The 27,170-nt window shown below is 35.6% G+C and overlaps 1 protein-coding gene across 1 annotated transcript; it reads right to left on the bottom strand.

Moving 5' to 3' along the window:
• Window positions 1-6,753: 6,753 nt before the first annotated feature.
• Window positions 6,754-10,798, bottom strand: LOC105446828. Its single transcript, XM_030993881.1, has 4 exons — window positions 10,495-10,798; window positions 7,874-9,462; window positions 7,188-7,275; window positions 6,754-6,926 (listed from the first exon to the last, which is right to left on the bottom strand). The coding sequence occupies exons 1-4, from the start codon at window positions 10,796-10,798 to the stop codon at window positions 6,754-6,756; spliced, it is 2,154 nt and encodes a 717-aa protein (XP_030849741.1).
• Window positions 10,799-27,170: the final 16,372 nt, after the last annotated feature.

The raw sequence follows: 27,170 nt of genomic DNA, 5'->3' as shown, positions 1-27,170 counted from the left end.
TCACGTTTTCATCTAACCTAAAAACCACCAGTTTATCACGCGACTGGAGTAACGTGATTCCAATTACCTCTGTAAATCAAATGTTTATGACCAAATAACCACTTGACCAAGCAACGAGTTTTTTGTCAGTTAACCGATGGTGGCGATAAATACGTAATTATTTGGTCTTGTAAGCACCTTTATTGATTGGTTTCACAGGTTATCCAAAGTTGATGGTAATAATCACGGTACTTACACCGGCTAATCGTCTTATTGTTCTGTCCGTGAATCTCTGGTTATATTCAACTAGTAATTCTGAGGTGTCTTACACACCTCTTTAAAAGTTGTCAAAGTTACCATAAATTTCTTGGTTATGATCACGTGGCTCAAGCGGATTACTAATCTAAGCTGTGAAAACGTGATATGTAGGTGTGAAAATTAGTAATTATTAAGTGTTTTAAAACACCTTTTTAATTGGTAGTCAAAGTTGCCATAAGTTCCGCGGTGATGATCTCGTGACTCAAACGGATTATTGATCTAAGCTGGTCATACGTGACTTTTAGGTGTGAAAAATTAGTCATTATTAGGTGTCTTAAAACACCTATTTAAATGGTTTCCCAAGTTGCCAGCAGTTCCGCGGTGATGATCGCGTGACTCAAACGGATTATTAATATAAGCTGGGTATTCCGTGTTTTCCATGTGTGAAAATGAGTTATTCTTGGGTGTCTTGATGGTTTCACAGTTACCATTTAAGTTCCGTGGTGATAATCCCATGACTGTTGGCATATTTCTATGTTCACCAGTTGATAACTGACTGTTGGCATATTTTCATTGCACCAGTTGATAACTGGAGTGTGCATATTTCCAGTTGCACCAGTTGATGACTGAGCGTTGGCATATTTCGAGTTGACCCAGCTGACACCAATTCATTTGCATATTGAATATGGGGTGCGTGCAGATCTATGTTTTTTAAACAATTTATCTGAATTTACAGCATATTTCTTAATTACTGATGATTTAGTTATTTGCAATTCATTTCGAAAATACTACAAATATAAATTACCAGTTATTAGGACATTTCGCTACTTCGTATAAATTACATTTAGTTAAACATGAATAAGGGAAACATTAACTGTGAACTAAAATAATTTCAATAAAGTACAAGTATACGAATTTTTTTCGATTAATTCAATTATGTAAGTCTACTTATTACCAATGCCCTTACATTGGAAATACAGACGTACCAGTATTGAAGTATTGTTGCTGTTCAACTGGTTGGAAGTTCTACCAAATGGTTCTAATGGCTCAGCTAGACCAGTTGAATTATAACTGGCCTGGATCATTTATCCCATTTCAATTTCCAGGGTTACCAGTTAGCATTAAATGGTTCATCAACTGGACCAGTTGCAACTAGCTTTCTCTTCTGGGATGTTTGCACCCACCCCCCCCCCCCCACCCAACCCCCTCTAATTCCAAACTGCTTCCGGCGCGCCTGGACGTAATTATGGAAGATCCAAGACACGATGTTCAGAAACGGGATGAGAACGTCATTATTTTGGTTCATTTATTGTGTAACATTTGCGTAATTATTGGGTTGAACGCGGGTTACAGTAACATCCTTCCTCTTCGACGTAAATTTCACGTGAATGAAGAACATGATTCATCTCAAGTCAGCCTCGTAATATTCACGTGAATTTCACGCAGATATTTTGACTAAAACTATCACAAACGCTTCACGTGTTTCTGTGACGCGATAATTTCGTGTATGAAGATGTAATTTCATAACCAAACAAACACGGGAGTATTAGGTTTACAAACCATGGTCTCCAAGGTAGGGATAATCACGTTATTATAATGGTGATATTGCAGTGACAATTGCGTGATTTAGTGTACGTGTGTTTTAAGTTACCTAATGCAATAAACGTATTAACACATTTACGTAAATGTCCGGTGTTTGAAGAACGTAACTCTCCTCAAGTCGATACCTTGATATTGACGTGATTTTCACGTGATTTTGTTTATTGGGTGTACATGCAGTACCTACATCCTCTCCCTGCAGTACTCCTCATCACTCTATAACAAATCAAACTTACAATGTCAACGGTATATCCTTGCACACGTGTAGTAAAAATATACCTAGTAGGTTTCTTACATGATAGACTTACATGATTTATGATCAGAAGACCCAGTCCTCTCACCGTCTTTCTCGATACACTCTTCTTCTCTGATAGAAGTGATGGCGTTGCTGCAAGTCTTATAGTTGTGACCTGCTTTCCTCGGGTCCGACAAAGACCAGCCGTGATCTCAGGTATGTCTCTCTCTGCATCATCGATAGTGATGTCGATGTCTGTCAAGCCAGGGAGCGATGAGAGCAGACCTTCAAAGCTTTGTGACGTCACTCTCTCGGCTGATAGCTTTGTGATGGATGGAAGCTCAGGGGTAGAAGAAGGGAAACTGAGAGAGGAGTCTGAAATGGTGAGCTGGTTCAGTGAGGTGAAGGATCTCAGACAGGACCAAATCCTGACAGTAATCTCAGAAGATAAGTGGCAATTATTCACGACGAGTTGACCATTATCCTGGAATTAAAGAGTGAATTTAATATGTAAGTCATATAAGATACAACAAAAGCAGTAAATGAATTGAATTTCAAAGAATGGACACGTCATTATACATTTTCCATTAACATTTAAAAGATGAAAATCCAGGCCTATAAAAACTCATGACACCGGTTGACTTGAATTCATGGTGAATTATTCGTAATCCATCTCTCTATAAATATGTCACATAAAACGCTCTATACGTTTCTTTGATCTAAAGTGTTCATGGTTATGTGGCCAATCAAACACTCACTTACGCTTGCATACCCGTGAATCTGCAAATGGCTGGTATATTTGTTTAATTCAATTTCAATTCAATTTAATATTTATTGTCCATTTCTGGATATTTGATTTTCACTGGTGTAACATATACAGATTAACATTCATTAATGAATTTACAAAAATATAGACATTAACAGTAAATAAACAAGGTTTAACATATGATTAAGCACAAATTAACAGAGGATCTCATGTTGTTTTATAAACACTAATTCAGAACAACAGTTAACAAAGTAATTAAAGCAGAGCAAGAGGAGGTGTCCGTGTGTCAGGTGATCAAACGAATTGAAAAAAGAGATAAATATACTGAGGAGGTTGGGTATCCATACATGTATTTGCGTCTTAAACCAATTTGGGAATTATTAATTAAGTATTATATTAAAGTACAACACTGGGTCTTCGAGACATTCCGTTGAACATGTGGATGGAGTTTGGTATGAATGATTGCCGAGTTCTCACTCGAGCAGACCTGGACACACACAAATGAAAGCCTGACCTATTGTAATTGTAATTAGTGTGAAGCGGGTGGGTGGGGTCGTTCATGAATCGTTTGACTTTAGCAACTACTCTTTTTTCATACAGTGTGGATACTGCGTGTAGGCTACTGCCAATTATCCGTTGTGCTACTCTCCTCGTACTGTCTAACTTCTTCTTATCTTTTTGAGGTGCATTCACAAAATAGCATATTATGTTGTATGTAGCTACACTCTCTATTAAAGATCTGTAAAATATAATCAGAATTGTTTTGTCTACATGCATCTTTCTTAACATTCTCAAGAAGTACATTCTCTGATAGGCAACCTAATTCTTATTCCGAAAACATCGTTCATTTTATTTGTTTTGTAATAAGTATTATTATTAGAGGTAGTATTGAATTTCAGTTTAATGTTCAATATTTTTCAATCTGTTGTCATCACAAGCATAAGCATAGTTTACTTGTACATGCAGCACCTACATGTACATCCGCTCCGTGCAGTACTCCTCGTCACCCTATAACAAATCAATGTAACATTGTCAAAAGTATATCCTTGCACACATGTAGTACAAAATATACCTAGTAGGTTACTTACATGATAGACAATCACCATGAGTGATTTTTGTGAGATAAGAAGCTTACTGACGTAACGTCCTAGTCTACCGCCTGTTTTTTTACCACAGCCAAGAAACCTGCAATATATCAATAAAGTGTTAGATCGCTTAGAAAGGAGAAATAGATTGCCAAAATTGCACACATTTGTAGATTACATTTAAGAGTTTTGTATTGTGACATAAATGCATAAAGTACAAATGCTGAGTCTTAACCCTAATAAGGCCCCCCCCCCCCCCCTTCGCGATTTTCTGATTGTCCGGGAACTCATACGGATGGCGTCCCGCCGCTCGCTGACTTTTTTTTTCGAGTCTTGCGCACCTTAAAAAAAAAAGTTTTTGAAAGTCGGACGTACAGTTACAAAGTCACGTGACCTTTTGTCTTTGCATGTCAGCCCGAAAATCGCTCATTTTCGCGACTTCTGTACAAAACATATGGAAATGTCATTTTTTCTAAAAAGAGATAAAATATGGTTATTGGGCCATGTTTAAAGTTTAGGTGTTTGTTTTTGGAGTCAAAAGAATTGAATTGTATATAGTTAGAAATGAAATATAACAATAAAAAACAATAAAATGCATACTAAATTATAAAAACAATGAAATACATAAGAAATTATCAAAACATGAGATAACATGAGGAATAACCTAGCTCGTCCAAATTTGTTGTCGTATTATTGTTTTAAATGGTCTAACGAATACATATAATCGAAAGGAATGCTTAAATATAAAGAATATATGCTTTATGGGTAAAAAGGTGAATTATATGACATTAGTTGCATAAACTACCATAAAAATGCAAATAAGTAAATTTTTCTAAAAAATTAATTTACCATATTATTCTATACACTTCACTTGACATGCGTGCGAATTTTCGCGGCGATCGGCCGTTTTACGACCGAGATCTTGGGTTGCCATAATGCCCACCTCCGGCCGTATTAAGACATCAAATAGCCCGGGCCTATTAGGGTTTAAGATAGAGGCTAGGTGTCCAATGCCCATTGTAAACTAATGAAAACAAAAAGGCATCTGTGCAGTACAGAATCTTTGACACTGTGTGCGTTATGATCAAGTTATTATGGCTATTAATTGTTACATGAATATCATTGTTATTATCAGTAGGCCTATCATTATCATTGACTGTCTCAACTTTTGTATAATAAACTCACATAAGATGATTCAGTGTTTTTACATATCTCAAAGACTCGACGAGTTCAACCAAGTCTGCCTCCTTTCTGCAATTCACACCGGATAGCAAAAGCCACTGCATGCTCTCGGTATGTTCTATGATCAGATGACCCAGCCCTCTCATCGTCTCTGTCGACACACTCTTCTTCTCTGATGGGAGTGATGATGGTGCTTCAAGTCTTATAGATGTGAGTTGCTGTCCTCCGGTCCGACGAAGACCAGCTGTGATCTGAGGTATGTCTCTCTCTGCATCATCGATAATGATATCGATATCTGTCAAGCCAGGGAGCGATGAGAGCAAACCTTCATAGCTTTGTGACGTCACTCTCTCGGATGATATATGTGTGACGGATGGAAGCTCAGGGATAGAAGGAGGGAAACTGAGAGAGGAGTCTGAGATGGTGAGACGGTTCAGTGAGGTGAAGGATCTAAGACAGGACCAAATCCTGACAGTAATCTCAGAAGATAAGTGGCAATTATTCACGACGAGTTGACCATTATCCTGGAGTTAGAGAGTAATTTAATATGTAAGTCATATAAGATACACAAAAAAGCAGTAAACGGATTGAATTTCAAGGAATGGACCCGTCTTTATTAATTTTCATTCACATTTTAGAGATGAATATATCAATACCCATGACACCAGTTGACTTGAATTCATGGTGAATAATTCGTAATCCATCTCTCTACAAACTTGTCACATAAAACGCTCTATACGTATGCTAAAACCACGCTTTCATGGGCCGAGTTGTCATGGTTATGTGGCCAATAAAACAATCACTTTCGTTTGCATACACGTGAATCTGCAAATGACTGGTAGATTGTTTAGATAGGCACCCTAATTCTTACTCCGAAAACATCGTTTATTATATTTGTTGTCATATTGTAAGTATTATTATTAGAGGTAGTATTGAATTTCAGTTTCATCTTCATTTTTTTTTTTTAATCTGTTGTCATCACAAGCATATAAGCATAATTAACTTGTACATGTAGTGCATACATCCACTCCCTATAGTACTCCTCATCACTCTATAATAAATCAATGTTACAATTTCAAAAGTATATCCTTGCACCCGTGTAGAAAAAAAAACCTAGTAGGTTACTTACATGATAGACAATCACCATGAGTGATTTCTGTGAGATAAGAAGCTCGCTGACGTGCAGTTCTAGACTACTGCCTGCTTGTGTACCACAGCCAAGAAACCTGCAACATATCAATAAAGTGTAAGACTGCTTAGAAAGGAGGAATGGATAGAAAAAATTCACCCATTTTTAGATTACATTTCATAATTGTGTATTGCGAAATAAATGCATAAAGTATAAATTAAGAGCCTTTAGATACAGGCTAGATGTCGATAGCCCATTTGTAGATGAGTACATTTAAGAATTGTGTATTGTAAAACAATTGCAGAAAGTACAAATGAAGAGTCTTTAGATAGAGGCTAGGTGTCGATTGCCCATGGTAAAATGATGTAAACAAAAATTCATCTAGTCAGTACAGTATCTTTGATACTATTTGCGTTTCAATCTGGTTATTATGATTATAAATTGTTAAAAAAAAGCTATCATTGTTATTATCAGTAGACCTATTATTATCACTGACTGACTCAACTTTTGTATAATAAACTCACACTAGATGATTCAGTGTCTTCACATGTCTACACGACTCGACGAGTTCAACCAAGTCTTCCTCCTTTCTGCAATTAACTCTGGAGAGCCAAAGCCACTGTAGGTTCTTGGTTTGTTCTCTGATCAGATGACCCAGTCCTCTCATTGTCTCTGTCGATACACTCTTCTTCTCTGATGGTAGTGATGATGGTGCTTCAAGTCTTATAGTTGTGAGCTGCTGTCCTCCGGTCCGACGAAGACCAGCCGTGATTTGATGTATGTCTCTCTCTGCATAACCGATAGTGATATCGATATCTCTCAAGCCAGGAAGCGATGAGAGCAAACCTTCATAGCTTTGTGACGTCACTATCTCGGCTGATAGATGTGTGACGGATGGAAGCTCAGCGGGAGAAACACGGAAGCTGAGAGAGGAGTCAGAGATGGTAAGAGTACGTATCATCGAAAATGATTCCAGGCAGGCCCATAGTCCACTCGTCACGTCTGTAGTTAAAGTAGATCCCTCGAACTTTACTGTCCTAACCTAGTTTTAAAATAGAGAGAGAGAGAGAGAGAGAGAGAGTAAAAGAAAGAGAATTGAAGACGGATTGTACGAATAGAATAACATTAATTAGTTTTTATTGTATCTCTTGATTGTTGTGGTAATCATTAATGCAATCAAGACTGTAACCTGATCTTAGAATAATCTCCGGTAAGCTACCCTCCCCCTCCCCTTCACGGTTTTGCATTTATAACTTTTATTTTCTTCCATGTTGAAAAAACAGCTCCTTAGTTTTACATAGGTTACATGCTTATATTCACTGTTCCTCGTCATCTTCTTAATAGGGATAGGCCCTAGCGCCTGTTAAAAAATTATTATTACTATTAATTTGTTTAAAACTATTTGTCTAGTTTCTGATATTCGGTACCTTGATTGAGGCCGTAGTTGGGCAAACGTAGCATAATAATGAAAATAAATCATGAGTACTGATCGTTTTATCATGCAGTATGGATCAGATGCAGTTGATTATGAATAACATAAATTATAATAGCATTGCGATTCAAAACAGATAAATGAAAACTTAAACATTCTAATGAAACGGTTATTGTATTCACATTCCGTTAAATGAAAATGTGCATACCTCACGTTTAAGTTGCTTTGGAAGATTTTGCATCCCAACGACGGTGTAGACAGTCGGTGACTTTAGAACAATACTTTCTGCATTCACACATCTTCGAACCAACGAAGACACACCTTCTTCTGTATTCGTGGTCTCTGATGAGCAGTCAAGGAGAATGCGGTATCGCTCGCTCTCATCCAAACAGTTGTTGGTAAGGACCATCTCCATTATTCGAATACAGAGCTTGTTGTCCGTGCCAGCGGCGAATCGGATGAGATTCTCGTAGTCACCGATGTTTGCTTTGATCTTGCGTAGTACTCTATCTAACTTAGACTTCTTGAAATGTAACAGAAAGTGGTACGTTTGATCAGCGAGGAATTTTCCAGCCGAGTGTTCTTGTGCGATTTTGTGATAAAACTCAATTGTAGTGGAAGTGGTCTCGTTAGACTGAGGAAGGCATGTTGATGAAACAGTCTTCTTGGATACTATCCCAAGTTTACAGGCCATATCAAGTATTGCAGGAACCCTTCGGAAATCATGAGACGTGAAGACTAGTTGTTTAGCATCGTCGAGCAGACCAGTTAGAGCAACTTCCCCTAGTTGAAGAATTAATTTCCTTAACATTTTGGGTGTGATTTTAACTCTCGACTCGGATCGGGCGTTTGAATGTTGCATTAGAAAAACATTTACGTTGTCCAGCAATTCTGTTTGAGTAGTAGTACCACTGTCAAGTAGGCCATTACTCCACAGGTGACAGACCATGAGACAGAATAGGGGTGTTATAACAAGTTCATCAATAAGTGGTTGGATTTCAAGGTAAGCCTTCAGACCATGTCCCTTATTAGGATTCGAAATCGAAGCAAAGAATTTGTCGATGTAATCTCGAGAGCTCTCTCGAGAGAATCCTTCGATCCACATCTTTGTGTATACCCGTGGAAGTTCCGCTTGATTGAAGAAGTTCTCTAGGTGAGGGCGTGTTGTAACAAGAACTCGACAATGTGGAAACTCCTTCCAGCGAATGACATTGACAATGTTGCTCATTAAGCTTTGATTCGTAGAAGGAATACCGGCATACTCATCTAGCCCGTCTAGTATAATGTGACATATTCCCTGGTTCTTTCTTATGAAACTCTCCAGACCCTCTGGTGTGAGATCATCAACATCACTCAAGAGCTGGGATTTGATGGCTTCTCCGATCGATGTAAGTTGACCCGTGTTTCGGAATTTCACAACAAACAAAAGTGGTAGGTGTTCTAATGCTGACCCCCTTTCTCTATGAACCCAGTCGTAAGCCATCTTAGCAACAGCCGTGGTCTTCCCACGTCCAGCGGGAGCCGAAATGAGGATTCGAGCTGGCAGTATGCCATTTACTTTCGTTGAAAATATGTCAGATACAGAACCCTGGAGTATTTCCTTCATTGTTGTGTTTTGTCCATTAACGTCCTTCTTCACCATTGTGACCACCGTGTGCATATCTTTGAACTCAGCATAGTCATTCTGATCCCATGGTTTCATTTGGATTTTGCACAGTTCATGCAGGTAGTTGTTTTTCAACTTTTCGCGACATTGCTCAACAGTCAAAGAGTCCGAGATCTTCTTACTGGAGATATCTGGAATGATGCAAGAACATAAGACGAAATTATCTTAATGCATTCCCTCGATCTCTGCCCCTATCCACTCCGATCAAATATGCTATGTGATTTTTTTTTTTTTTCTTTTTTAATCTCGTCAAGTTTCATTGTTCCGACATTTGTCCGCTTCCCCATGGAGTAAAGGCAAGGAAACACACGTAAAGGAAAATCCAACCTTAATATCAAATTGCTCAGACAGAAAGCAGATAAAATACAAAAGCAGACTTGTGAAAGTGAGAAGGATGTAGGACAAACAATAAGAGCGTTTTGAGGTTGTTGTTTTTTAAATTGCAATCGGTATACGTACATGACGTAAAGGAATTTCAAATTAGCCGAATCGGTCATGTTACTGTGATGGATAGTGGCGGACGACTCTCCCAATTTGTTCCAAATAACGGAATTACTAAAACGCCAATTTGTCGGAATGTATTATACCAGAGGATCTTTACTTTTAAAAAACCTGTGCCGATATGCTGTTCATGAAACCATTTAAGTAGCGACCCAAAGGGAGAAGGTGAGTATGAGGAAAACAGAAATTCGTATTATTTTTTATCAGACGACAAACTGGAGAGCTGTCCTTGACTACATAACAATTAACTGGTCAAATTGCAACATTTCAGGATTTTAACTTTTTATTAATTTTACGTGTTATTGATAGAAAGACTGATAAATCGATAAGCCAAAACAATTAAACATTTACCTAAAATAAAAATCGAAAGCAGGCCGAGCGGCTTTTTATTAAGAGCCACTTTATGAACAGTGAACTACAATGATAAATCTAAATGCCCCCCCCCCCAAACGGCGCAGCGGAGAGACTTTTTGTATAAAGAGAAACAGACAGAGAGACAGAGAGAGACGGAAATGGGACAACACTGTCCTTCACCATCTCAAATTCAGTGCCATTGGGCCCTCGCTACGCCAGTGATAAATGGAAATTCTCTGAGTTTATGTTCGAAAAAAAAAATAAGCTGAAAGAAGTGATTGTAAGAACTCTAGCACTGATAGACCCACCTGTAGTACTTGGTGTCTCCTTGAGATATGTATCAGCAAGCATAACCAGCTTAGCGTCAGTGAGAGCTTGATTCAGTCTGAGATGCTGGTCACAAGGCACCACGGTCTGTCTCCAGTCAAACAGCATGTCACGTGTTCCCTTGCAAGTTACTCGGTCACCTTTGTTATTGGTGTCAGTGTATCTATTAATAGCTGCAGCTTTAAATCCAAGAGCTCGTCCTAAGGTTTCAATCTGCTCACCCGTCTCGATGTCTTCAGCCAGCTGGAAGAGAAGACTGTCGACAATACCTCCTTGCGTCGCCATTACTATAGAGACAATGCAGAGTAAAGGAACTTGTAAGTCCAGTGCTAACACTTTCAATCCAGCATGAAGTGAGTCATGATCTAAATCTGTTTGGTCATGGAAGTATCTCCTAATCAGTAACAAAACTTGACAGGCCACTCTGTTAGAAGAAATGTATGTAGCCACTTTCCAGAGTGTTCACAAGGCCAATGTAAATTGTTCATAATTCAGCCATCTGGCTGCGAAGTGCAATTAATAAAACCTTTTCAATCAATCAATCAATCAACATGCTTGTTATCTTCCTTATGTATTGATTTGTTTCGTCAGTCGTGGGTCTGTGTGTCTCTTGGGCATTAATACTTGTGGGCTCTGGGTGAACAAGGATGACCCCGTTCTTTCAGCGGGGTCGCGAGAAGGGGGAGGGGGAATTAGGGGTGTAACACCTGATTCCAAATTTCTTTAGAATATGGCACCTCTATCGGCACAAAAGGGAAAGAAAAAAGGAGGAAAGAGGGAGGAGAAAACGGAAAAGGATAATATAGAGCAACAAAAGAAAAACGAAAAGGTAAAAAGAAAGGAAGATTAATAGAACGAAAGGGAAAGCAGGAAAGAAAAAGAAGCCTAGACAGAAATAGAAAGAACAGGAGGAGGAAAGAAAATAGAAGGGAAGAGGGTTATGAGATGAGAAAGTTTAAGAATGAAGAGGAACGAATTCGAGGAACGGTAACGAAACAAAACTAAACAAAAGAAGAAAAAAAACAGGATGAAGAAAAAAATATTTAGGAGGGAAGAGAAGTGTAAAAAGAGAAATAAGAATGAGGAGGAACAGGACAGCCCAGTTAAACTGTAACAGAACGTTACCTCCAATACTCAGACTGGAGTTATGGTTGGAGGCGGCTGCCATCGCCGAAAACAGTTCCACCAAAAAAAAAAACGAAAAAAAACACGAAAGATTAACAAAAACAGTAAATGAGAAAGATATGGAAACAGAAAATAGAGAATGGATTTAAAAAAAAGTTGTTTAGTGGTTCGGGGGAGAAAATAATCAAAAGTCCATTTTGGATAATCTTTTGAATAACAGTACTGTCAAATTGAGGAAAACAAAATATTATAAACTAGGAAAGAGCCCAGTATCTTATAATATATTTACAACGCTTGTTCGCTATGTTTGCTTACTTTTAGTTTTTCAGTTAACTTTATTTCATATTTCGTATTAACTTTCATTACCAAAATCATAAGCTATACATTTTTTTTGTTAAACCCATGAAAGTAATAAAATAGTCAAAGCAACATACGGAGATATAAATACATGATCATTGTGTTTACCCAGGGAAGATTTATTGTTGTATCCCTATTATACTCCGCATAGTACGTCACGTTATCGAGAAAAAAATGGCGATGCCCGTGGCGTGCTGAGAAACAGTACCTTATGCATAGAATATCTAGCTTCATACATCTCTCATACGCTTTGGTGGAAAATATTGTAGATTAATGGGCAAGAATAAATGCTACAATAAACCTGTCGGAATAAAAAAAAAAAAAAAAAAGATTAAGGGGGTGAGGTTTTCTTTGAATTAACAACAAGGGATTGTATATACTTATCACTGCATACGTTGCAATTTTAGTATTTTGTTTTTAGGCAAAACTATTTAAAAAAGGAAATGATAACAATAACACAAACAAAAAAGGGCTAATCTCTAAAACAAATATATATTGTTTATAAGTTCTGTTTTCCAAAAAAAGTGCAAGAAGTGCTATGGTAGTCCCTGATGTTGTTTAAATTCATGTGTGCAGGAGAGTCAAATCAAAAGACAAATTGTTCATTAAATATTAAACGAACAATACAAAATATTGGCGAAAGACAAGTTAGTAGAATCTATAAACGAATCAAAAGATTTCAAGACAACGATAAAGCTACATAACCAAAAGATTGTTTTGGTTTAAATTCAATATCGGCTCTTTGTCAATTGTCATATGTGAATATCTGCCTTGACTATTTGAACGAGAATCACGAAAACACCGCATGGCACAAGCTATCACAAGAAGTAAGGAGGAGGAGGGAGTTCATTATACGATGAGGGGCGTAGGGGCATTGGACAATTTATCTCCTGAGCACATTTGCATTTTAATGTATTGGAAATTAAAAATGCAGTTTCTTATATCAATGTTTTCTCGATTGACACTAAGCCTAGTCATATCAAATTGTTAATTAGTTGTATGTTTCATTATTTAAATAAATGTAAAGTGAACATATGCCACAAATAGAGCTTCAATAATCAATATGAAACCCGCATTTTTACTGCGGAATATGTTGGGTATTCAATACAAAAGAAAATAATTATGATATTCATTATCGTTGAAAGGGTGTTTGGCGGATCAATATCGCGCATGCAAACATAAAAATTATGCGTAACGATATATAATTTGTTTTACTCTGTAGATTTCTACAATCCATGGGGACACGTACTTGAGAAGTGTTTCTAAATAATAGGTAATGAAAGGTAGTAATTATACCTTTTTTAGGCATAAATTGTATTCTCTGTCTTACAGAAAAGATATGAAGTGTCTTCTTTTGTATACGGAATTGCTGAAAAACAGCCGTGAGGCTAAAGGCACGTTTACTTAAACAACGTATTGAAATAAATAAAACAATCAAACACAACCTTTTGAAGTTAAAGAGGAAATGCTATGAAATATTTTGTGATAACAAATAGAGGGTCAATAACTTGTGAATGTTTATTGCTTATCTAAAGTGCTTGTTTAAGTGTACATCTGCACGATTACTAATTGTAATCACTATTTTTCTAACCTTTAATCACATATTTCAGGTCATTATGTTGTTGAATTTTGGAGTGTTGACTAACCTGTCTGGTTATCTCTCGAAATATGATTTATAATATGAAACACGTACCCAGCTGTAGGTTAAGTATTTCCTTTTTGAACTATTAATGGTTTATCACACCATGAATTTTGGGAAGCACTGACCCCTTTGTGCGATACAATGCACCCGACACTGGATATCGACAATTTGATCAAGAGCGAACCTTGTGGCGCAGTGACTCAAGAAGAAGAAGATCAATTTTTAGCAAACTTCTTAATTGTTCATATAAAGTCCATATAGCAATTTTTTATAAACGAAAAAGAGTCCTCCAAACTCCATAACATGCATTATTTGAACATCCATCGTTAGTATATTGTTAATCTCTGCATTTTCTGCATGAAACTTTGTTCTATTTAATGATTATTTATTCCCATGTTAAGGACCAATCGGCATGTTAAAGCGTATTCATGTTCTTTGTAGTTTGTTTTACATACAGTCAAGCTAATTCAATAATTCAAGATGGACAAGAAAACGTTTTAAAATCAAACGCTTCGTGAAATATATGCCTGTATGTGGATGTGTGTGTGGGTGGTTGCACTATACTATCAAACTGCGAAAAAACAAACTCGATAAATGATTGCACTAATGAAACAAATGAAATTAAATGTACTCTTATACTTGTGTCAAAAGTATGTTATGAATCGCTTTTTTGTAATTCTCATTTAAAACGAGCATTTATGCATTTTAGCTTACTGTTCTAAAAATGAGGTAACACAAATCTCACCAGGACTTCGGCTATGTTGTAATTTATTCCAAGACTAAACATATATGACTTCACTATACACACCAACACTCCATCTATGATCCACATTGTATACGTTTGTAGTAAGGATAAATAACCTCTCCGCCCCCCCCCATATATACTTTTGCTACCCATAGTACCTTTTTGGGGGAAGAGGGTTGTGGACGTGCTATTCTGCAAAAAAACGCTAATTATTACCCTATGTATCTTACTCTCTTAATTAATTCTCCGTCAAAGGTTGTTGATTTTTGTACCAGACTTTTTAAAGTGTTTATCAGGCTTATCATTTGACATATCAATATTTACTTGAAAAAGCACTAGTAGATGTAGGTGAAATGTTAGTTTATATAATTATAGTCTAGGAGGTAGGAGCAGTGAACAATTGTTTACCATTCACATTACTTTCCGTGTCATTATCCTTTTTTTAACATTTCTAGAGAGGAATAGAAAAAAGAAAAACAAGCTGTTCAGATGATCTCATAAGTGAAATATGACGGTTCAGGTTCAGACAAATTTTCATGCCACAAGTGTACATATACTCGTTTCTGTATGTAGCGCATGTGACTTTTAAAGATTTTGTACCACCTCATCTTCGTTCACAATATAATCACATTAACGAGAACTGAACTTGACTTGTAAATTGATTATTCGTAAAATTTCTTATGGAGGCCAGGAAAATGATCATATCGGATTATTGTCAATGTTGAAATATTAATTGAATAAATTATCCTGTTCTTTGAGCATAATGTTGTTTTCTATTTTCTAAATAAGTTAAACTATAATGATGGACAGCCCTGTTTCTGCGCACCTAATATTTCAGTTGAATTGACAAAACTTTCCCATTGGATTTCCCTTATGTTTGATCCATTTTATTCCAGATAGTACGTGTGCCAACTATTCCATCAAAAGTCAAGTAAGAACAATTTGATTTTCATAAGAAAGGGCAGTAGTGTCAAATGTTGCTTTACACACAGATTAGGATTGTGCGAATAACAGATGGCATTTTGTGGCTTGTGAATAAAGGTATTACTTTTATGAAACAAACAGAAAATGTATCCTTATACCTGGGTCCAAAAATGTGTTATGTATCGCTATTTTGATTTTAATTTATATCTAAGGAAAACAATATTCTTTTTATTATTTCCCCCTTTAGAAATAGCTATCATTAATCTGACCTGATCTTGGGCTTTGTTGTCATTTCATTTAAAAAATAGACACATAGGCTGTACATTACACACTCACATCCAATTCCTGTTATGCAATGTCTTTATTTTTCATTTTAGACGGTTTTTAATGAGCGCAAAGAACCCCTCCACACCATTTCCCATCATTTTTGCCGCCCACGATACTTATGCTCTTGAAGAGGGTTGTGGACGTGCGATTCTGCCAATATGTTAATTATTATCTTCTTTATCTTACTCTGTTAACATTTTTTTCGTCAGTGGTTGTTTATCTTTGTATCCGACATCTTTAAGTGTTTATCTGGCTGATATCTTAAAACATCATTATTGATTTGAAAAAGGCATCATTCTAAGATAAATGAACTGTTTACAATTCAGAATAATCTCCGTGTCATTCAGCTGACTTTCACAATTTCTAGAGAGGTATATGAACCTTAAAGAAAAACTCTTTAGATGACCTACTATGTGAAATATGAAGGTAAAGGTTCAACATTTCAAACAAACTTTCATGCCACTAGTGTGTGTAGTTCATATTCTCATTTCTGAAGTGCATTAGACTTTCAAGCATATTTAAGGATCAATCCCTTACAATGTTTATAATTCTATACCACCTCCTTCCCTTTCACAATGCAATCACATTGACGGAACTCAACTTGATTTTTAAATTAATCGTTCGTAAATGCTAAACGGACACCATGATAAATGATCGTACTTGAATGTTTTTAACTTGGTCATACTTTTTTATTGTATGTTTGAGCATATGTTCTTTATTTTCCAATCAAATTAACCGTAACTATACATTGACTATACAAGTTACTTAGACGCCTACCGACTAACATCTGAAAGTTTATCATAACAACCAACAGTCATGGGTATCATTTCCAAGTAATTATTACGAATATTATGCTTTCATGCTTTCACATTTTACATATGATATAGCGAGTAGTTGAATGAGAAACAAATTGAACATAAACCAAAAGATGGGTGGAACAAACAAAATACAACTAACTACTTTTAAATAGCAAGCATATGTTTTTAAAATAGAGTTCGGAGAGATGTAGGGTGCTTTTCCTTGGCCTATTGCACAAATAAAATCATCTAGTATAATCCGTTTCAGAAAATCAATTTTCAAGCGGCATGCGATCGAACCATTTATGTCAACATCAAGACAATATGCAAATGAGAGACCGCACGATATTTGAAATGGCCCCCTGGTTTTGGGGCGGTCATTTTATTAAACAAGCGCGAAGTTTGGGCAAGTCATGCGCATGCGCAATCCAGAAGCGCCCTGATTATGTTTTTTTTTTACACTAGCTGTCATGGTAGCTTGGGCTTCAAAGTTTTAATAACTCGATACAGGCTAGATTGCCCTTTCAGTTCAAATTTAAATTGCGAATTTGTCTTAAACATTCCTTGATGCATGCTTTACTTATCATAGGATCAGTTTCTACTTTTTCAAATAAATTGTATCGTCAATTGATTAATTTCGAGTATTAAGACAACTTACCATATTATGTTCCAAGGGCCTTTTTTTGGGGTCAAAATACAGTGCCTATGAAATGTATTATGCTTTAAACGGCAATCAAAACCTTGTAAATAACTATTTTTTATGAAAGCGGAAAAACAAGAGAGACAGAGTGGCGAAAGTTTGAAACAAATCGGAGCAGCAATAAAAAAAAAAGTTATGAGTGTTTGAAATATGAGATCACTAAATCTATTAATCGAACATTTTCTATTTTTATCACTTAATCGGGACGTATTTTACGGACACGTCTCCCGATTGTCGTGTTCAAAAAATATCACCACTTTTATTTTTTCTCATATGCACCTTCTTCCTTTGGGCAATAATAAAAATATACTGTGGGCAGCATAATTATTAAATGTCCTTTACAGAGAACAGATCCTCCCGTTTCATACATTTTGACAACTTGAATTTGTGTCATTTTGTGTGATGGAACAAATGGGAAAGTTGCCCGGCGTTTCGTCGCAGTGACACTGCCGCTTCAGTCCAATTTTAAATTCCTATGCAAATAGTGATTTCTCTTTAACTTTTAGAGCTTTGTGCAAACGTATTTCTTGATCTAGATTATAGGCCTTTTGTCTTGAGATATCTTTTCATATAAACTCATTAACAAATTTATGCAATTTGAGTTTTAGCGTTGATTCTCTCATGTTGCTTTATTATCATACTTAAATTTGGTATCCTTGAAAAGCCTGGTGATTTACAGTGGCACCCCATTTATTATGCAATCATGGAACGAGCAGTACATCTGAATACAGGGCCAGATCCGAAGTGAAATGTAGCGAAATGCATTGTTTTTGTCAACACTGAAGCCCTCTTTTGTTTGGAGGATTCATTGGAAAATGAAATATATTTGTAATTACGTTTAGGTAGTTTTTCATGTAGTGCAATTCATTTTCATAGTAAGATTATTCAATATTGTAAGTGGTTCAATGTGTGGTTTTTCTAAAAAGGATCCCTTTTCCAGCTCAGAGCATAATCTTAAAACTTGTTTTTATTAGTTTACAAGCTACATTTCCCACAATGTACACTACATTTTTGTAACTTAAAGGGCTGCTCAGTAAACATAAAATTACAAAATAAATGAACTGATAAATATCATTTTGTCACCAAATAAAGTGTGGTGCCTCCTTATTCATATTGCTTTCAACCGATGGACATCAAGATTTCCTCATTAAATCATCCTTACATTTGCTTCTGCTTTTATGTGTTTTCTTGGCTTTGTGTAGTTAACGATAGGGATAGCATGCTAAGACTTGGGTTAAAATCGAAGTTTAGATTTGAAGAACGGAATTTGTTAAGTGTAGGATATCGATAATGGAGTAACTTTCACCGAACCACGTGTCACACAATCTCTGAAAATAATGAAAGAACCTGAAATCAATCACTCACCCTCAACGATCAAGGAAAGGATACAGGAGTCGTTAGCTACTGGAATAAATTTCAGCGGACTCCCATTATAAAAACACCAGATACCCTCATCCCAAATTACCATATGTTTGTCCATAATGACCTGATATACAATGGTTTACAGTTAACAGAGAGAGGGGAAGGGAGAAGAAGAACGATCGCCAGGATTCATCATCAATATATTAGAATTTTTATAATAATGGTAATTTTCTTAAATTTGAGTTGGCTTTAAAAAACTCTTGTTCTATTGAAATGCACACATTTTTGTAATAAAATGGCATAACGACACTTGCTATATTCTAACACAAAATCGTTACAAGAAGGGGCATGTCAAAAATATTGTATTTTATAATAATAATAATAATAATAGATCACATTTATAACGCGCCTAATACATTGTTTCTAGGCGCACTCATCAACGGCAAAATAGCATCGACAACATACATAAGTTTGCATTACAAAACAAAATAAGAAGTTACTTCACACCATAGCATAGTTGTTAACCTTAAAAAGGCCGGGCTATTTAAGGTCTTCATCATCAATATATTAGAATTTTTATAATAATGGTAATTTTCTTAAATTTGAGTTGGCTTTAAAAAACTCTTGTTCTATTGAAATGCACATATTTTTGTAATAAAATGGCATAACGACACTTGCTATATTCTAACACAAAATCGTTACAAGAAGGGGCATGTCAAAAATAATGTATTTTATCCAATGATCCACTCATCAACGGCAACATAGCATCGACAACATACATAAGTTTGCATTACAAAACAAAATGAGAAGTTACTTCACAAAATAGTATAGCTGTTAACCTTAAAAAGGCCGGGCTATTTAAGGTCTTAGTAAGGCCGGGGGAGCATTATCCCCCCCCCCCCCATAAGATCTCGGCCATGAAGCGGCCGATCTCCGCGAAAATTTGCACGCACGTCAAGTGAAGTGTATAAAATAGTATAATTTCATTTTTTATGAAAATTCACTCATTTGCATATTTATGGTAATATATGCAAATAAAGTCATAAATCACATTTTAACCATAGATTTACTCATTTGCATATTTATGGTAATTTATGCAAATAACGTCATAAAATCACATTTTTACCCATAAATCATATATTATTCATATTTAAGCATTCTTTTTCACTACATAATGTACTCATTAGACCATTAAGAATAATAACACAACACAATTTGGAAGATCCAGCTTATTCCTTATGTTATGTCTTGTTTTGATAATTTCTTATGTATTTCTTTGTTTTGTTAACTTATGTATTTTATTGTTTTTGTTGTTTTATTTCATTTCTTACTACAATTAAACTATTTTGACTCCCAAAACAAACACCTAAACTTTAAACAAGACCCAATAAACCATGTTTGATCTGTTTTTAGGAAAATGACTTTTCATTAATGTTTTGTACACAAATCACGAAAATGAGCGATTTTCGGGCTGACATGCAAATACAAACGGTCACGTGACCTTGTAATTGTAGGTCAGATTTTCCAAAAAAATATATTTTGAAAGTTGCGCAAGATTCCAAAGAAAAATGTCAGCGAGCGGAGGGGCGCCATCCATATGCGTTCCCGAACAATCAGAAAAATCGTGGAGGGGGGGGGGGGCATGATGGCCTTATTAGGGTTAAGTCCACATAATTTTATTTATATCATGCATCAACAAATTATTGATGGTTGAGAGCTCGCCACGTGACCAGAAATATTTAAACTATGTTAAGGTTGCTCTGGCAAAGTATTATATGAGAGTGTTATTTGATAGTACTATGTGGGAGTTGAAAACAAAATGATTTTTTGTTTTTTTAATTAATGAAAACAAAATATTTTAAATTTGTTGTTGGATAAATATTGACATTTTTTTTATTCTGAATTTTATTTTTTCCCAAAAAACTGTATTTTTTTCTTCTTTTAAATATATTTTTGATGCAGAACATAAAACAAATATACTATGCCTTCTATTCGAGGTACTGGTTAAAACTATGGGCCTCGGTGACTCCAATAACCATTTGTTATTGGAGTCACCTCTTGCGCATAGTTTTAACCAGAACTTCTCAAAACAGTTTATATTTGTATAATAAAGTTTTCATGACTACGTATTAAAATTTGTAACAATTTTGTATGCACGTTTTATATACAATAATCACTTGGTATTATTTGTATCGTTGTTAAAATTTGATAGTGACATTGTAATCTTTGAAGAAAGATGGATAAAATTAAATTTCGTAATTCGATATGATTTCAAATTAAACATTTATAAACATGAACTACACAAAACATCACAACAATATTTATGAAAAAGTAAATAGCATATGAATGTAAATATATCCCCACGATTTAATAATGTGTATGTGTTAATCGTTTTTAATCTGTTTATATATGTGTTTATATGATTTATTTAATGTATGCACCGTGTTAAACATTTAGAGGTAGACACTCTGTTTAGGAGTCACTAGAGCAAGCCTTTTATTTCCCTTTTAGCTAATTTCCATTCTTTCCCTCCCACTCTCTCTCTCTCTCTCTCTCTCTCTCTCGCTCTATCTGTCTGTTTGTCTGTCTCTTTCTCTCTCCCCTCTCTCTCTATATATATGTATATGTTTACGTATATCTTTCTCTATCTTTCACTCTCTCGGTTTCCCTTTCTCTTCCCCTCTGTCTCTCTCTTGCTCTATCTGTCTGTTTGTCTGTCTCTTTCTCCCCCCCCCCCCTCTCTCTCTCTATATCTGTATATGTTTACGTATATCTTTCTCTATCTTTCACTCTCTCGGTTTCCCTTTCTCTTTCCCTCTGTCTCTCTTTCTCCATCAGTATGAATATAACATGCTTACCTTTAAATGGCTCTTATCCGATGACGAAGAGCGTTGGTATCTTGGATCCTGCGGTTCTCCTAAATATCCCGCGCTGGAATGTATATGGGTGGTTGAGGATCGTCGTTACTTTTTGGAGTGAAGAGTCGTTAAGTTTCCACTTGCAATTTAAAAGATTCGCCGGAAATGGTTTAAAGCCACAGTTTTTGCTGTAATTGGAGATTGTTAAAATGTCCGCATCATGTCTACAAGGTGGATTAGTTCAGTGTGGAAGCATACTAGAGATGACACGAGATGAGCTGCGTATCAATCGACTGTCTAAAACATGAACATTACCCAATTTAGCGTTGATTTGTCTTTTGATTTAGTGAGGTGGAAAATGCAGATGTTCTTACAACCTTGACATCTTGATCATATGACGAAATGTAATAAAACATTGTTCTTCTTTAAGGTGCGCATCATACGATTTCTCCTGAACTAATTATATTCAAGGATTTTTCGATTTTCTAGGTGGCGTGTGCAAGAATATTCATCTTGGATTATTGGGCGCGTTGCGATATCAACACTGTCCAACCTACTGTCACGTGTTAAAACGTATTGTATGCAAATGATAACTCTTCAAGTTCAAGCAATGAACCAATGAGAATCATCGCCACCTTAATTACCCGAACAAGCGTTGCAGCTATCTTTCTACACGTCTTGTTCAGAGAGATAGAGAAGGAGAGGGTGTGGCCGGGTGGGGGTGGCACCCGGTGCCACTGGAAATCAAGGTGCATAGGTTGGTAGAGATAAAATGGACTAATGGAAGATCCCTCGATCTCAAACCACAGGATATCTTGAGGAGTGATCCTCCTGATAAAGACAGTCATTCCCATAAAGTTATCACTACACCCAGATTGGCAGCAAGAATATCGAGATTAAAAAAATCACGTGAAATGTGTGTGGGTGTGTACAAAAAACATCATGTTGTTCATCTTTTTTCTCCGTTTTTAGAAAGGGGTAACACCAACCCTACCAGGACTAAGGCTTTGTTGTAATTTATTCAAGGACTTTGTACGTAGGTTTCATGTTCCACAACCACATCCGATTTATCCAAAGCAAAAAATTGTTTTAAAATCGATTTAAGACGTTTTCAGTGCGTACGAATACCCTCCCCCCCCCCCCCATTATACATCACTTTTGCAACACATGTTACCTTTTTTCTTGAAGAGGGATGTGGACGTGCGTTACTGCCAACAAATTAATTATTATCTTACTTTATCGTGCTCTTTTAATCAATTATTCGCCAAAGGTTGTTTATTTATAATCAGACCTTTTAAAGTGTTTATCTGCCTTATCTTTTGAAATAATACTTAGAAGAAGAAATTGAAATGTTATTTTATGTAACTCTATTATATGTCTTGACTGTTATGTTTACAATTAAGATTAATCTCCGTGTCATTATGCTGACGTTCAACATTTCTAGAGAGGTATATTAACCTGGAAAACAGCTCTTGAAATGACGTCACACTCATGTGAAATATGACGGTTCAGGTTCAGACAAACTTGCATGCCTCAAGTGTGTAGTCCGTATACTCATTTCCGTCTGCAGTGCATATGACTTTTAGTAGGATTTAATCAGCCCCTTACCATTTTAAAGTTTTTATACCACCTCGTTTCTTTCACAATTTAATCCCATTAATGGGAACACAACTTGATTGTTAAATTTATGTTTTGTAAAATATCTCATAGTGGCGAAACAAATGATGATATCGGATTATTTTCAATGTTGACACACTATTGCATAATTCATCCTGTTTATTGAGAATAACTTTTTTTTTCAAACAAGTTAAACTTTTGACGGAAGGCCATTATGTTTGCGCACCTAATATTTCACCTAAAATTGACATCACTTTTGTACCGTATTCCCCACATGTCTGATATCATTTAATCCTTATAATCCAGAAAGTAAATATGCCGCAAATCCCACCAAAATTGAAGTAAGAATTATTTGATTATAACGAGAATGGGCGGTGGTGTCAATTTTACATTGCCCAAAAATGGTTCCCATGTATGCGCCCTCATTGTTTCACTTTACATCCAGTTTATTATTTTTTAACGTGACAGATGGCATTTCGAGGCTTTCAAATACAATTATTGCATATGTGAAATTAAAAAAAAAAATTGCCGTACACCTGCGTCAAAAATATGTATTTGTTTCGCTATTTTTATTTGTATTCAACGAACATTATGCTTTTCATAATTTCTCTCATTAGAAATAAATGCATGAACAAGAATCAGACGTGGACGTGGTCTCTGTTTTCATTTAATCAAAGCTGCAAATCACACAAACACACACACACACACACACACATGATTATATATATATATATATGTTTGTACACAATTCCTCTCATGTAATGGCTATCTTTTCCCTTGTGGACGTTTGCAGTGAGCAAGAGTTACACCTCAACACTGTTATACATCACTGTTGCCACGCATGGTACATATTTTATTAGGGAGGGTTCTGGACGTGCGTTAGTGTCAACGTACCAATTATTAATATCATCTTATTTGTCTTACGCTTGTAGTTATCTATTCGTCAAAGGTTGTTCATTTTTGTCCCTGCCCTCGTCCAACCCTTCTATCGTCGCTTATGATCTGATGATCGCCAGTGAATTGATTAAAAACCTGAAAATATATGCACAAACACAGAGTGTAATGGTATTGGTTTTAATCTTTCATGATGTTGATATTAGGCCTAAAATAAAAACTTGTTGCATTGCCCTTTAGGTGCCAAAACATGGGTCGGTCGGTCGGAAAAGTTTTTATTTTTTCAAACTTTTTTTGTCGCCCTCTTTGGGCCGATATTTTTCAGATTTGAATATTTTTTGTTTCTCCTTTTTCCAACTCTCTTTTGGCTGATATTTCTCAGTTTTTAATGCTTTAATGCATGTGTTTCAACGTCATCATTTCATTGATATCTTTTTTACCTCATAATCATCCATGGTTTGCACGAGTGAGAATTTTGAAATAATTTGATTTCATGCATTTATCTCATTTAAACCAACAAAATATTCATTATAATAATAAAAAAAAATCTAAAGAACGGTTAAAAAAAAAATCCTTTTTTAAAATGCCGACCGTAGATTTTCAGATTTTTGGGTCGGTCGCAAAGGGTAATGCAACAAGTTTTTATTTTAGGCCTTAGTCCTAAATGTTGTTGGATTTATTACCAGAGGTAATAATGTGTTTATCTTTCTCTGGCTTATCGAACGACTTTTAATGAATAAGACAAACCTTTAGTTTATATGTAGGTAAAATGTTATTCGTTTGAAATTTGATTTAATGAAGCCCTCGTGTTTTCATGAGCACAAAGCAATGGTAATAGGTGGACATGACGTCCACTTTTGCAACTACTTCAATCAAGTAATAGTTTTTATTTAGGGGAACCTATAATCTACAAGCTAAGCTTTTTGATAGGTTCCTCATATTCCATCCTGTATAAACCTACCATTTAAAATAATCAATTTCGACGTTTTTACAAAGACTTAATTATATAATGTCATACTTTGAGTATATTTCATATTATGATCAAATATTGCCATTCATGTGAATTCTGTTTTGTGAAATGTGAAACAAGTAAACCTGAACTTGAAACTTGAAACCTGAAACTGTTTGTTCTGATTAAGGCTCTAGTTGTCCTATTCCTTGCATACGTATCATCAGATGTACTCAACAAGTATACCTATTTTAGGAATCAAACGTATCGGATAAGAAAGGTTAGACTTGTCCATATCATAGGCCTAGATGAAACGAAAACATTTACACAAGATATATATCTTAGATATCCGGCGTCATCTTTGTGTGTCAGCTAGTTATTACGGTATGCTCAAATCAATGCAAACGAGGGCTTTTAGTAAAGATATTGTCATCATCACAACAACGCCTATACTGTCTTTTTCAGTTTCTAAGCCTCTCTGTCTGTCTCTACCCCCCCCTCTCTCTCTCTCTCTTATACATTATACCAAGTAAACCCAATATTGGAAGAGTGTGTTTCATGCAAAATGAATGTGTACGTCAACCGTTTGATTGAAGGTAGTGACGTCAAAGCACTTGACCTCCAGCTTATCTAGGGGTCTAAATATTATGAAAAAGTAGAGAACAAATAGTTGCAGACCTATCGACGAGTGAATTTGTTACTTAGTTGTGACTTTAAGATTCTTTTGATGTGGAACAAATATTCAAAACTTGTTAGCCTCATCAATCGTACTGTCATTGCTTTTCAGTATCTGTATGAAAAAACAAACAGCATGATGTAGACAGATGCCTTAATAATGTCATATATCATTAATACTATATACGCATGCATTATTGAAATAACTTCTTTTTGTTGTAATACATCATTTGTTCATTTATTTCCATCTTCATATAAAAAAAAAAATCATTACACAAACAAATCATTATACAAACAAATTACATGCAATCATACATGTTAACAGTATCAAAGACACCAAATTTACCAGTCAAAAATGTGAAAAGGGGAACTAAAATAAGCCCAAAGGGCCTTGTAAAATAAGTTCCCTAAAAGTAAAAATTATCATTTGGTTTTTCCATTTATTCTGTTACTGAAAGACAGGTAAACAAATTAAAAACAAACAGTGGATAAAAAAACAAAAACAAAAAAGCCAGAGAGAAAGAAGAAAAAAGCCAGAAAAAAAGCCAAAGGAACAGCAAAGTCTGAAATATGGTTATGTTTTATGTCAGTATTTGAACAAATAATACATTTTCAGATATTTGTTGAATAATATATCACAATAAAGTGTGATATTTCACAAGAAAAGGTGTTGTTACTATTGAAAATACATGCCGTATATAGTGGTATTGGTGACTGTTTGTAAATACAGAAGCCAGCTAGATATAGAAAAGTAGGCCTATTCTATTACAATACTTTCAAGTGTATTCTGGTAAAACAATAAATGAGTAGTTATTGGTAGGCATAGTAACCAATTGCAAACTGCTTATATTGTCATTATTTATGTTTGCTTTAAAGTGACTAGTTTAGAGAAATCTTAAATGATCAAACAATATACCACTTTCGTTATTTAATTAAATTAAAACGCAAATCTTTGTTAGGCTCCTCGTTAAAAATTATTAATTCACAAATTATGAATAATTGTATTTCAATAGTCAAACTGATAATTGAATACATGAGGTTGGACAAGCTATACTAATTGTACAACCCAGCAACAAAATTATGCATTTCGCATTTATTGAAATACAATTATTCGTACCTGATGAATGAGAGATTATTCATATTGCTCCGATTGTCTCATTTTCGCTCGCTCGATCACTGCAGCACAAACATAGCTCGTTCGACGTCACTACCAAACTAGCATTTCAGCTGTCAATGACGTCATATTGAATGCGGCGGCAAATATATTTTGTGAAATTATCGATAAATTGACTATTTCTAATTGCAAACTAGTTTTATTTTTGGATGGAAAAGCAGCCATTGTTATCTTGACATTCATTGAAGTCATCAGAATAGGGTAAGTTACTTCTCAGATGATTCAAGAGGTCCATCTTGTAGATATTTTTTTAATTTCTTAGAATGTTCCACTGTGTTGCAGGGTACCCCGCGCCGTCGGGTGTATTATCGTACTGATGTAGGTGCAATGCTAGAATGGCTACCACGCCCACTTCCCTCTCTATGCCTTTCCGAACATTCCTTCCCTTCTCAATACAATAACTTTCACCTGCCTAAGTTATTCAAATCATACCGCCTCGCCACTTCCATTACGTAATCAAGGATCCGCATATACAACATTTTCCTGCTATACGTTGTACTGCCGGAAAATA

This window comes from Strongylocentrotus purpuratus, unplaced genomic scaffold (genome assembly GCF_000002235.5).
Source record: "Strongylocentrotus purpuratus isolate Spur 01 unplaced genomic scaffold, Spur_5.0 spur5_scaffold_20, whole genome shotgun sequence".
Taxonomy (NCBI): Eukaryota; Metazoa; Echinodermata; class Echinoidea; order Camarodonta; family Strongylocentrotidae; genus Strongylocentrotus; species Strongylocentrotus purpuratus.
Note: the sequence above shows the minus strand (reverse complement) of the source record. Positions and strands in the feature narration are given on the sequence as shown.

Bases quoted from the DNA above. Each gene is read 5' to 3' on its own strand.
- LOC105446828 (XM_030993881.1), bottom strand. From the start codon at position 10,798: ATGGCGACGCAAGGAGGTATTGTCGACAGTCTTCTCTTCCAGCTGGCT. The intron at 9,463-10,494 runs GTGGGTCTATCA...GCATCATTCCAG, and splicing joins GGAGACACCAAGTACTACAG to ATATCTCCAGTAAGAAGATC. The intron at 6,927-7,187 runs GTACTCTTACCA...CACTACCATCAG, and splicing joins GGAATCATTTTCGATGATAC to AGAAGAAGAGTGTATCGACA.